The sequence below is a fragment of the Heloderma suspectum genome, chromosome 2 (genome assembly GCF_057233095.1).
Source record: "Heloderma suspectum isolate Gila_16-S chromosome 2, 16-S_ref, whole genome shotgun sequence".
Lineage (NCBI taxonomy): Eukaryota > Metazoa > Chordata > Lepidosauria > Squamata > Helodermatidae > Heloderma > Heloderma suspectum.
Genome location: NC_139459.1, coordinates 368,989,361 through 369,001,455, shown reverse-complemented (window position 1 = coordinate 369,001,455; position 12,095 = coordinate 368,989,361). Strand labels below are relative to the sequence as shown.

The window sequence follows — 12,095 nt, the reverse complement described above, 5'->3', positions numbered from 1 at the left end:
ACGAGTCCTGATGGCTGTGTGCTACCCTTAGGATCAGAGACAGTATGCTGGGGAACGTGGGTGCTGTTGCGCTCGAATCCTGCTTGTGGGTTTCCCATGGGGAGCTGATTGGCCACTGTGTGAACTGCTGGACTAGATGGACCCTCGGTCTGATCCAGCAGGGCTCTTCTTAAGTGGCATTAGCTCACTTCATCAGATGCAGCTCATTCCCGCATTTGATCAAGGCTCTTCCGCCACATTAATTCTGGAAATCTGCATAGAGGGTTCTTTTGCATCCTTGGCATCCTTTCAGTTATAATTGGGGGGGGGGGAGCTGTAAGGATTGAGCCGTCCAGTAGGGGGCGGCCATGGGGCGCCTCGTCTCCTCCTCCAGCTCAGCCTTTAAACCACAGACGAAGGGAAGGAGGAGGAAGCCGAGAGGAAGAAAGGGGGGATCTGCCCGGGCAGAGAGGAGCTGCCGCTTCCCGCTGCCCCCCTCCCAGCCGGCCGCCCAGTCGCCCAGGGGGGGTGTCCCGAGGGCGTCGGGGGATCCTGTCGCACCGCCCCGGACTGAGCCCCGCGCAGCCACGCGAGCGGAGCGGAGCAAGAGCGCGCGCGCCCCCGGAGGGTCCCGCCGGCGTCCTCGTCGATTCCGGTACGATGATTCGGGAGCCCCAGCGAGCCGTGCTGCTGCTGTGGCAAGAAACGATGCGACTGCGCGGCCGTGGATGGTCCGAGGAAGCCCTTAAGGCTGCAGACCTGCACCCCTGCTTGCTTAGGAGTAAGACTTGCTCCGGAGTAGGCGCACACAGCTGTACACCCTGCTGTTCTGCCTCAGCCCCCACCAGCAGTGTGGGGGTAAGAACACCGGACTGGAGTGACAGGTTTGCCCCGCTGGTATCGCCCTCCGTCCGGATATGTGCAGCATGCAGCTATTAACAGTGGCCTGCACTGCAAGCTGACGATGAGCCCCGCTCCCTCTCAGCATAGGTCCTGCTCTTCGCTCGGTCCGTGATATGGGCGTGAGAGCGGCAGGGTACGCGCTCAGCCTCCCCTTCCCTCCTCTGCCGGATGGGGCGACTGGCCAGTCTAATTCCCCCACCCCAACCTCTGTGCAGGGAGCAGTTTCCGGATAACTTCGGCTCTTGGGCAGCGTAGAAATGGAATAAATAAATAACTTTTTGACAACCGCAAGAGACAAGACTAAACATACCACTCCGGAAGATGCGAGGCTCAAAGGCAGGGAATGTTTGTCTTTGTTTTTCCTTGTGAGGAGAGTGGAGGGGGGAATACAAGTCCCGGAGAGACAGCTGTGCAAGTTTATTACAGCAAACACTAGGGAAATGCTTGCTGCGCTTGAAAGACTGAAGAGTGTAATCCGTATTACTGTATTCGGGGGGGGGGGGCCTTACCCCTAGGTATATGTGCCTGAGGTTGCAGCCTAAAATGCAGCCCTATGCAAGTCTAATCAGAAGCAAGTTCCATTCAGTTCTAGGGGACTTACTTCCAAGTAAATATGCATAGGATTGCAGCCTAAGAGATTTATTATGGTAGAAGCTTTTGTGGATTAGGGCCTGCTTCATCAAATGCATGAAGTTTTACCTTCGCTTAGAAGATACTTATTTGGACATTTGTATGCTGCCTCTTTCTGATAGTATCAAACCACAGTCAGCCTACTGCGCTGAACCAAAGATTTTCTCCCTCCCCCCACCTTTCTAGAAATATCTTTGAACAAAGAACATGGCCAGCCTAGACACCCACATTTACATCTCTATACATTCCAGGCGACTCTCCAGTTTCACTTTCCCCTCCCATGTAAGTCATCTTATGCAAAAGAAAGACTGTGGAGATCATCTGGAGGATGTTTGACCAAGACCTCCCAAGCTACAGATTGGTCAGTCTGAATTTCCCTCCCTGGGAATTGCCCAGCCCTCTCTTACACCCCCACAAAACGTGCTTCTGGTGGTGGCAGTACCAAGAGAAAGGCCTCCCCAAAGAGCTTAAAACCTGGTCATGCTCATATGGGAGAAGACAACTAATAGGTGGCCTTTAGTAATCTTTCAGTATCATGCCCCCATATGCAAAATGGGTATATTAATACCATCCTTCCTGGAAGGGCTCTTGAAAGATTAATGAGATAACATACTTGAAGCACTCCGAACACTATATAATTCAACGATACCACCACCACCACACCACCACCCCGCAAAAGGAGATTTAAGACCAGAGTTAAGTCTTTCTCATTTTGGCTCAAGCTCCGCAATTCCAGAAAATTGGAAGCTAAGGCTTAACAGGCATTTCCCATGATCAGAAATGTGTGAAGTCACAAATTGTGCTTGCTCACAACTTAGCTTCCATATCCCCACACATCCCCTTGGTCTTTGTAGCCTACCAGTCCGTTGTGTGCTTGGTGAACTGATCCCTCAATGTAATTTAAAAGACAGAAAACTGGGTGTAAAGTAACCTCATATCTTACGATTTTTTCTATTAACTTTTTTTTATTTTTCTCCAGTAGCGTTAGCCACAGTACATCCCCACCATAGGCAATAATAATCTGCTATCTTTGATGTTTCTTGCACTTCCAACAGGTATTTGGGTAATTCTTGTTTATCTGATTTATTACTGCTAGAGTCAATACCATCTTGTCATAATCTTGTAGCAGTTCCGCCTCATTGTCCTTTGGTTCCAAAGATACTCCCGAATATCCATGGGATTATTTTAACTTATATTTCTACCTGTTTGAGCATGAAATTTTTGTTTGTTCTGGCTTTCTGTCCTATTTTTGAAATCGTTTATAAAGGTTGGATAGTATAATTTTTGCTGTTAAAAAAAACTCTGTTAGGTCTCTTAAATGTTGGTTATCTCTAAAATATTCCACTAAAAGTGATCTAATTTTAAAATACTCTAGATTTGAGAGGGTAGAGTCAGAAGAGAAAGCGATGAAGGAGGAAAAATCTGCCGGCCCAGAATTAGAAGAAGGACCAGAAGGAACAGGAAAAACCACCAATGCAATTCAGTCAGTATATACGACAGAGCAACCAGGATGGGGAGCATCACAAAATGACAAAGGGGAACCATCCAAGGGGGTGCAAGAGCGCTGGGAAGCCCAATGGCAGGACTTCCTGAAGACACTGCAGCCCCTTCACGCAGGATGGGGTAACCCAGTGATGGCGGAGACTGCTCCGTGGGATGATACCAAGGCTTTCCTGGCCTCCTTTGAGCAAGTGGCCAAAGCCTGCCAATGGCCTAGAGAAGAGTGGGCAGCCCGACTCCTGCCAGCACTGAGTGGGGAAGCAGAGGAGGCCTTTCGGAGCCTGGAAGCCAGGGATCAGGAGGACTATGGGAAAGTGAAGGCCGCCATCTTGCGCGGGGAAGCCCTGAGAATGGAGGCGCAGCGCCAGCACTTCAGGCAGTTCTGCTGCCAGGAGGCTGAAGACCCACGAAGGATTCACAGCCAGCTCCAGGAGCTTTGCCGCCAGTGGCTGAAGCCGGAGAGACACAGCAAGGAGCAGATCCTGGAGCTGCTGATCCTGGAGCAGTTCCTGGCCAGCCTGCCGCCGGAACTCCAGAGCTGGATCCGAGCAGAAGGGCCGGATACCTGTTCCCAGGCTGTGGCCCTGGCGGAGGACTTCCTGATGAGCCAACAAGAGGCTGAGACAGGACAGTGGCAGGTGAGGTTTTAATGTTTTATTCCCAGAGTGTCTGAGAAGATGGAGGATGTGGATAAGGTTGTTGGAAGCACCTGCAGTTATTCATCTTAATATGGATAGAATTAATAACACTTAGCAAAAGTTGAAACCTGGACCAGCTTAACTTGATGTGCTGAACGCCATTCCAAATAAGAGCATTTTTAAATGCTTCCTAAAAGGCGCTCTAACGCAGAATGTTCCACCCTTGTAGTACTGCCATACACAATACCTGTTTTTATACCGTTGTTATTATTCTATTGGTTTATATATTTTATTGCATACAGTTGTATTCTAATTTAGTGCTAAATGTTTTAAGCAAGCAAATACGATATTATAGTTAAGCTCAAATATTCCATATCTAGCCACAAATGCAGGAAGTGCCTCTTGCCAATAACAGTTACTCTTCCAGCCATGTCCCTCTGTTCTGAGTGGAATCATCCACCCTGTTTCAAGAGAGGAGTGCAAGGATTTCCTGGATACAGAGTCAGAGCCCTTGGACGCTGTAAAGGGGCATAGCTACAAAGAAGCCAAACAAAATAGTGATGCAGAGATCAATGTGCTGGGTAAGGATTCACTGAGTTATTAAGTGTTCTGCTCCTTTTGTGTCCGTGCAATGTTTTTGCTGAAGTAAGGCCAGCACCCTTCGACCTCTGTCAGTCTTGTGGAAAACAGGAATTTGGCAAACGCAGGGGATCAGAGTAACTGCAGCAGCTGAATTTCCCCCTTCAGTGCCACTATTGAAGGTACAGGATGCTTGGCCTCTTTTGGCATAGAATCATAGAATAGTAGGGTTGGAAGGGGCCTACAAGACCATTGAGTCCAACCCCCTGCTCAATGCATCTTTTGGAAATTGCCAAATCCTAGGTTTCCAGACTTTCTCATGGTCACTTTCAGCTTGATTGGGACATCCCAGAACAAGAGTCCAGCAGCTGTTCAGCAAGATTATTGAAATGAGCTGTGCAAGAGCAGAGCAGCTTGATCAAAACACAGCTCCTTAGAACAGCTCAGCCGTGCATGCATCACAGAAAGGAACCAGCAATGGACAAGGCTGAGGAAGGAATACTGAGAGCCCAACTGCACGTTATGCTAATTGCGAAGCATGTAGCTGAGACTTGTCTTACTTTTTATTCTCGTTTAAGCACGCACAGCTCGGACCACGGTGCTTCAGGAGAGAGGGGAGGAGTGTCGGGGGGGAAAGGTGGTGGTGGTGGTGGTGGTGGTGGTGGTGGTGGTAAAGCTTAATCTTCCCCTCCCTGAGTGCCATGGTCCCAAAATGAATAGAAGCCATGCACCCTTACATAAGAGTAAAAAGTAAGACAAACCTCTTGTGGGATTAGTGTAACGTGTGGTTTGGCCCTACGAAACAGTTCCTTGCTACCTTCCTGTGAGATGAGGAGGTGCAATGGGAAGCAGGACTCCTGGGCCTTCTGTAAGAACCTGAAAAGGGAATTTCAGCAGAGGTCTTCTTCTCCCATTGCAAAATCACAGGCTCTTTTTTCCAAAGTTTCTTCTTGTCTGCAGTGCTTAAGGGAACTCCTTCCCTATGGAGGCTTAATTAGCTCCTTCCTTGTTTAATTTTTTAAAGCTAAAACCTTTTTCTTCTGCCTGACTATAGCACTGCACCAACTAGTGGTGATGTAATAGAACATATAGAAAGGCCAAGAAAGAAAAACTCTGGAAAAAAACACATGTAAAGGAGCCGAGCGTAATGATTTCAACATGTAATTCTGCTCTCTGTTCTTGTTTTTTACAGATAATTCCTAAATAATGATATCAATAAAATAATAAATGTGGTCATCCTAAGCATGAAGGGAAGGGCTGCTTCCCCTTCTTAAATCCTTTTTCCATACTTTGCAGGCAGTGGAATAAAATTCACAAGTCATACTAATTCATCACTTTCTCCCGAAGAACTGGAAACGATTCAAAGTGGTGTGAAACAAAGTGGTGTGAAAGAGGTAGGTGACATTCTGGTGAGTCAGTTGGTTATGTGCAAAGTTTAGAGCAGATAGGAGTCAGGGTAACACATATGCTGACATGCCTGCCCACATGGTTCGAACATATGTTTGAGCAGACTTAGCTCTACAGTTCTTAAAGCAGCTGGCAGAAGGTTTAAGGGACACCGTGCTCCCAGGTATACACAGGATTGCAGCCAGAGGCCCAAACTAAACATTGCAAGCAGTGACATCTATTTTCAAATATGGAGGACTGCGAAACAATGAGTAGTATCCAATATTGGTCCTACTTAGAGTAGACCCATTGAAATGAATGGGACTTTAGTTAGTCATGACTAGCTAAAATCCCATTCATTTCAATGTGTCTACTCTAAGTAGGATTAACAATGGATACTACCCAATACTTGTTCTGGGTTTCTGTGTGCTTTAACATTATTTCTTCCGCAGCAAAATTTGAAGGGAATTTATTTATTAAATTTCCATATCTCCCAGAACAGGTTGCATATCACTCATGATTATAAAGCGGCTGTCTTTTTTCTTTCTTCCAGGAAGAAATGAAACACAACCAAAGTAGACTGTCTTTGCAGATAGTCAGCCCGGGTCTAACACAGCCAGCCCAACAGACCGTAGTCTGGCAAGTCCTGCAGGAGGATGGTGGGAACATAGATCTTTTGGGTAAGGAGCTCTTTTGCTCAAGCCCTGTAAATGCAGTAAAGGATAGAGGATCCAATTTGCCATGTTAAGAAATGAAAGGAGTTTGCTTTGAAATTATACACACACACACACACACACACACACACGAAAAGAAACAAGACATAAATGGGTTTTATTCTATTCACAATTACTTTAAAGGAAATATAGAGCCTTTCTACATGAGGCATTTATTGTGCGCTTGTGATTCCTCACTCACGGTAGTTTGTGAGTGCTTTACATGACGTCATCTTTGTCCAGGGCCTCTCCTGTTTTTAGCAACCATTATAATGTTTTTTTCTAAGGAGGAAAGTCTAGTATTTCTGTGAATGGCAGCATGAAACCCTGGTGTATTTGCGGAATTCCGCTGTACCACAGTGCTGCCTAGTGGTTGTGTAATGGAACAAATAGAAAGGCAGAGAAAGAAAAACTCCAGAAAAAAACACATGTAAAGGAGCCGATCTTAATCTCACAAAGAATCTGGAAGCAGAGGCCTTGGTAAAGCAGCAGATTAAAAATGTCATGTAGAAAAGCCCATAGATCAAATGCTAGGAAGACATGGGAAAGTGGAGACAAAGTACTGAGTGGCATAGTGACCACCAACCCTTACCTCCTTTCCCAAATAGCTTTGCCTCGCCTTTCTTTCCCTTGGCTCCTGCCCCCTCCCTTTCTTTGTTTCTTCAACTTCTGGACTAGACTACAGGTCCATCTAGTCCAACCTTCCGCTCCCTGCAGAGAGATCAACAAGTAGGACTTAAATTCAATAGCCCTCTCTCATGGCTACCCAGGAAATGGTATTCAGGGTCATACTGGCTCTGAATATGGCATTTCCAAAGCCATTGATAGATGTGCCCTCTATAAACTGAATCAGTCTCACTGCAAAGCCAGCTAAACTACTTGTCATCGCCATGTCTATTGTATGCTGTGTGAAGGACTTCCTTTGGTCTGTTTTGATTCTGTTGCTAATCAGTTTTATTGAGGTTAGTATTACATAGCCCTTTTGAGCTGGGTGACCAGAACTGTACATAGTACTCCAGATCCAGCTGCAGCATAGGTTTGTGTTGTTGTTATTATTAATCTTAAAAATTTCTAGGCAGAGCCTTCTCAGGGTGTCTTGTATCAAAAAGGTTAAAAGTGTATTCCAGAATGAAATACGTTACAGTATAAAAACAGCAGTAAGAACATTTCAAAAGCCAGCACCACCACATATATATTTACAGTGCAATCCAATGCGTTGAGCTGGGCTCCCAGATAAGTGGGTATGGGATTGCAGCCTTGGAAACTGCCCTCTGTATTGAACAAGATATGCCAAGTTCCAATAGCTAATAACACCCCAAGACCTATTAGGATTTATTACAATACTGGGCCACATCCAACATTATGCAGGCAGACTTCTGCTCATGCAGTGGGAAATTCGCTTCCTCTTTTCCCCTCACCAGCCCCCACATGCCTGGAAATCTTCTCCAGAGGGTCTCCCAAACCTGTGGAGCAGATTTGGGGAATGTACAGGTGGTTGCAGGAGGGAAGGGGAATTCAGTCTGCCTGTGGTTTCCATTTCGATGTTGGAAGGATATTTTTTCCTGGATTTCTCATATTTCTACCTCTTACAGAAGTTAATATTTTAAATTAATTTATCAAAAAAGTGCCTGATGCTTGCTTGGTATTAGATAATGTAGAAAGCACAACCCCAGATCAAAGGAGAGGGATGACATGATCATAGAGACAGAAAGAAACATGAATGTAACAGAGAGATAAATGTCTTAGAAGGAAAAGCCAGATAAAAGAATGTTACAGGCATCTTGGATACACGGTTAGATACAACCCACCTTTTGTTGGATTTTTCATTTTTTTTGTATGCCTCACTTCTGCGGAGCGGGTACTTTGCAGAGGGTGGCACTGGGTTTTTTTAAATTAAAAAAAATTCTAGTCCTCATTAACAATATTTAAAATTAATTTCAGCTACAATAATTTATCTAAGAAGTGCCTGATCTTGTGCTTGGAATTCTATAATGTATAATCTACAGCCCAAGATAAAGGAGAGAGTTGACATGATCATAGAGATAGAAAGAAATATGGATGTAACGAAGAGAAAAATGCCTTAGAAGGAAAAGTCAGAGAAAAGACTGTTACAGGCATTTTGAAAAGATGTCACCAGAGCATGGGCACCATTCCTCTTTCTGTCTCTGCAGGTGACGAGAAGGGAACTCAGGTCAAGACGGAGAACTCTCAGTGCGAAGGAAATGAGCCAGAGGACACCCCCAGGCCAGCCCCACAGATAAGTCAAGCGAATATACTGGAGACAGCGGAGGTGCACGAGGGAGGATGTGAGTCCAAAGAGGAACAGGGGATGCAGCCAGTGGAGAGAGAGAATGAATGCCATGCACTCACAGAAGGTCTTCCAGCTGAGATTAGTCAGCCTTCCAAAGTACAAACAAGGGATAACTTGCCGATGTTCTCAAAGTATGGTAGAAGATATCGCTATACATCAGAACTTGTTATGATGATACACACCGAGGAAGACCACATTGAATGTCCAATATCAGAGGAAACAGTCCAGCAAAACTTATGCTTTGATCAATATCAAACAATGATAACAGGAGAAAGTACATCGGAAGTATCTGAGAATTGCAAAGGGGGTAATTTAAGGAGATATCAGAGGAACCACACAGAAGAGAAACCTAATAACTCTACTGAGTTTGGGAAGAGCTTTAGTTATACAAAGTCACTAAAGAGAAATCAAGGTATTCAAAGCGAAGGGAGACCATACGAATGTTCCCATTGTGGCAAATGCTTCAGCCAGAGAGAATATTTGATGAATCATCAGCAACTTCATACTGGAGAGAAAAGGCATGAATGTCCCCAATGTGGGATACTCTTCACTTTTAGAAATGCATTAGTGAGACACCAGAAAATTCATACTGCAGTGAAAGCAGAAAAAGCCTCACAGTCTGGGAAATGTTTCAGTCAGGGTGGATATTTGAAAATTAATAAGGGAATTCATGCTGAACAGAAAGCATACAATTGTTCTCAGTGTGGGAAATGTTTCAGGGACAGAGAAAACTTGAAGAGACATCAGAGAATTCATACTGGAGAGAAACCATACAAATGTTCCCAGTGTGGGAAAAGTTTCCGTCGGAGTGAACATTTGAAGAATCATCAGAGTGTTCATACTGGAGAGAAACCATACAAATGTTCTCAGTGTGGGAAATGCTTCAGCTACAGAAACTATCTGAAGATCCATCAGAGGATTCATACTGGAGAGAAACCATACAAATGCCCTGAGTGTGGGAGAAGTTTCACTCGGAATGAAACTTTGAAGACCCATCAGAGAATTCATACTGGGGAGAAACCATACGAATGTTCTCAGTGTGGGAAATACTTCCGCAACCGAGTCTATTTGAAGAACCATCAAAGAATTCATACTGGGGAGAAATCATATGAATGTTCTCAGTGTGGGAAATACTTCCGTGACAGAGTCTATTTGAAGATCCATCAGACAATTCATACTGGAGAGAAGCCACACAAATGCCCTGAGTGTGGGAAAGCTTCAGAGACAGAGAATCATTGAAGAGAGTTCAAACTGACCATATGAAATCCTTGGTTTGAGAAAAGCTTCAGTCAGAGAGTGTGCTTGAATGATCATCACAGTATCCATGCAGGAAAGGAACCATTCAGTTGCCTAGAATTTGGAAAAGACTTGTTCTTGAATATCAAAAAACTTGCAGCGGACAGCAACCTTATGAATGCCCTGAATGCGAGAAATGTTTCATTCTGAAAGATGCAATGATTAAACTTCAAAGAGAATCCGAATGACTGTCCAGTGGGAGGGGGGTAGGTGGTTTCCACCCCAAAACATACCTAAATTGCAGAAAGTGCAGATAAGAATGAAATGGGTTGGGAGAAGCTTCCACCAGAGAGATCATTTGTTTGGACAAATTTGTTTGGAGTAGCCAGCGTTATGAATGAATTGATACTTTCTCTGTCTGCGTATTTATCATACATAACTCTCTCAATCTTAGTTTTCCCCATCTGCATTGTAGATGTAATAATTCTCAGCCTTACACCCCTCCATATGATTATTACAGGGATCATTGTGTGGCAAGTTTAATTCTCCCCTCCTCCTGCAGGAAGCATTTAGAGATAATATTTTAAAATGTGTTAATGAAATCTTTCCATCATAAGAAGACTCAAGTTTGAAAGAACACGGATGTCTGCCTCTGCTTCTACTTTGTGGGTAGTCTGAGGGGTTACAATGCTGTTACATTTCTGCAACACTGAAGTTCTTGATTTCAGCCCTGCCTCCTCAGCTGGCAAGTAGAAGTCGGCCAGGTGAAAAGGTGATTATTTGAAAAAAGCATTGGCAAATCTATAGTCAGCGGTATTATTTCTTTAAATTTCTGACAGAATGTCATTTAGAGAGCAATCCTATGGCCACTAGACACTGCCTAGACAGCCATAGGATTTTTCAGTTTCTGGAAACCAAGGTCGTCCGACCTGTTCCCAGAAAGTGTACTCCCCGCTCCCTCGTAGCCAGCGCAGTTCTTTCCGTGCCGCCACCATTTCAGTGCTCGTAAATGGAGCATGGAGAGGTTGAAAAGAGGGCAGGGAAGGGAGGAGACCATGGAAGCTGCTTTAGACAGCTCCCTATCGGATCTCCAGGCCCCTTCGCTCCCCAAAGCTGTGGCTAGATGTGTGAAAGCATGCGTTCTGCCACAGATGCCGTGCTCCATCTGCCCCACATAGAATAGTCCGTAGCCTCCACGTCCGTAGCCTCCAATAGGATTTTGCCCTTAGTCCCATAACAAGAACCACAGTAGGATATACGGTAGGAACTTCAAGGAGTTCAGCAATTTCATACACGCTCTACAAATCATCACGGCTAATCTGTTTCTGCTGTCTGTCTACTTTAAATTTGCTTCTCATCTGCTTTTAAGTTTCATGGCTTAGCTACAGATATTTGTTCTGGATTAGTTAAAGCCTCATTACAAAGCTCTTAATTGATTTTGGAAGCATTAGTAATTGTGTCTTGTGTTAGTGAAAGAATTGTCCATATGTGTGTGCTTCCCTAATTCTTCCTCCTGTTTCTCTGAGGAAGAGGCTGGGATTCCTTCTCATCTCTAACAGTTGGCCAGGCCCTTGGGCGCATGGGGCAGAGCCCTGCCTGCATGTCCCATCCCAGCTCCCAAATCCCCGAGCCCAGCAGGGCTGCAAAAATGCAATAAAAAAGTTTTTAAAAGAAGTTTTTACAGCAGTGCACGTGCCACAGCAGACCCCCTCATCACCAGTCAATCGTTCAATCGGTCTGCCCATTGAATTGCACGTGTTCAGGTTTGCTCATTGAACATATGCAAAGGAACAGAGCTCTGAGCATGCTCACTCCATCTCTTCATCACCTGAGGCACCAGGCAGAACATCTAAGACTCCTGCCCTGGATACCATATTTGGGCATGCTCACCCTCCTAGCAACCAGGGGGGCAATGAATCCTGGCTGCTCCCATCTGAGATAGGAGATAGCAGTAAGGATGCTGGGCAGTGGGACTCACCTGTCCTGGGTTGCTCTTCCCAGTACGGTCAGATCTGACCCAGGCCACCCTGCATCTGCACTGTTATCTCCGATCTTAGATTGGAGATAAAGGTGGGAGATGCAGGGCAGCTGGACTTGGACCATCAGTACCACACCCCCTGCTGTTATCTTTGGTCTCAGCTCTGAAATCTCGGCAGTATCTCATAACACAAGAAAAACCATGCCAGATCAAACCAACGGTCTATCTAGACCGGCATTCTT

General features: G+C 45.3%; 2 protein-coding genes across 2 annotated transcripts in view; both read left to right on the top strand.

The window, feature by feature from the left end:
- The first annotated feature begins 389 nt into the window (after positions 1-389).
- LOC146355982 (uncharacterized) lies at positions 390-11,311 on the top strand. Its single transcript, XM_084831333.1, has 6 exons — positions 390-634; positions 2,888-3,650; positions 4,078-4,231; positions 5,526-5,623; positions 6,169-6,295; positions 8,500-11,311. Exons 2-6 carry the CDS (start codon positions 2,919-2,921, stop codon positions 9,876-9,878), a joined length of 2,490 nt encoding a protein of 829 aa, XP_084687459.1. The 5' UTR covers positions 390-634; positions 2,888-2,918; the 3' UTR covers positions 9,879-11,311.
- Positions 3,560-12,095, top strand: part of LOC146355980 (uncharacterized) — a 38,220-nt gene continuing 29,684 nt past the window's right edge. Inside the window, exon 1 of the mRNA XM_084831473.1 lies at positions 3,560-3,650. The gene's annotated coding sequence lies outside the window, so the exon portion shown is untranslated. The remainder of the gene's footprint in view (positions 3,651-12,095) is intronic.